The sequence below is a fragment of the Phalaenopsis equestris genome, unplaced genomic scaffold, assembly GCF_001263595.1.
Source record: "Phalaenopsis equestris unplaced genomic scaffold, ASM126359v1 Scaffold000123, whole genome shotgun sequence".
NCBI classification, from domain to species: Eukaryota; Viridiplantae; Streptophyta; class Magnoliopsida; order Asparagales; family Orchidaceae; genus Phalaenopsis; species Phalaenopsis equestris.
The window spans coordinates 2722776-2723626 of record NW_018164565.1 but is presented as its reverse complement, the minus strand read 5'-3'; the positions used below and the strand labels follow the sequence as shown (position 1 = coordinate 2723626).

General features: G+C 35.8%; 1 protein-coding gene across 1 annotated transcript in view; it reads right to left on the bottom strand.

Moving 5' to 3' along the window:
• LOC110021227 (ABC transporter G family member 42-like) overlaps positions 1–742 on the bottom strand; it is a 25776-nt gene extending 25034 nt beyond the window's left edge. The window contains exon 1 of the mRNA XM_020719638.1: positions 435–742. Within this exon, the coding sequence (XP_020575297.1) occupies positions 435–742 (308 nt within the window). The remainder of the gene's footprint in view (positions 1–434) is intronic.
• Positions 743–851: the final 109 nt, after the last annotated feature.

Here is an 851-nt window from a genome sequence, read left to right as displayed (position 1 = left end):
GTGTCAATATATATATATATATATATATTGATAATATAATATATACATTCAAAGTTAAATAAATTCATAAATTTTATGATTTAAGCTAATTTATTTTATATCAAAATCTTTCCTAAAAAATTAATTTAGAAAAATATAACTCTTCATTATTTAATGCTAGATTATGATGATATTAATTTTATAAAATAATATAAAAGAAAATACACCATGACAAAAATAATAAAGAAGGGGAACCCCTTTAAATCATCAAGTCAATAAATAAATGCAGATTCAAATACGAAACCAAGATAAAAAAACATAAAAAAGAAATTAAAATCAAATGTCAATTTATAAAATATTTATCTATTTTTATTAATATTTCAATGTGTATTAATTTCTCCCATATTAATTTTCGTATAATTCTGAAATAATTTTAATCATAAAGATGAACTCACTTATCAATCCGGTCGCGCAGCTTCATGAGAAAAGCAGAGTTATCTTCGCAGGCCGTCTTCAAGATCCGATCGATGAACAGCCGGCGGTCGGTGGGCTCCATCTTGGCGAAGTCCACGTTATCAAATTTGTGAAGAGACGGCGGTTCATCGGAAACGGAACCGTTGCTCTGACCGCCGGAGCTCTGGAGGTTCTCGAGCGCCGCCCACAAAACAGCCGCCTCCTCGTCGGCAATGGCAGCGTCGCTTCTCCGGGGAGTCCGGGTCAGGCTCCACGCGCCGCTCCGGCTGAACTCCATGCTCTGATCCATTTCTTCTCTGAGCTCCCTCGATGGCGCCGATTGTCTTGTGGAGAATTATTCAGGTGAGGACACAATGGAGGGTGTTATATACAACGTACTAGCTATGTCTACATATATA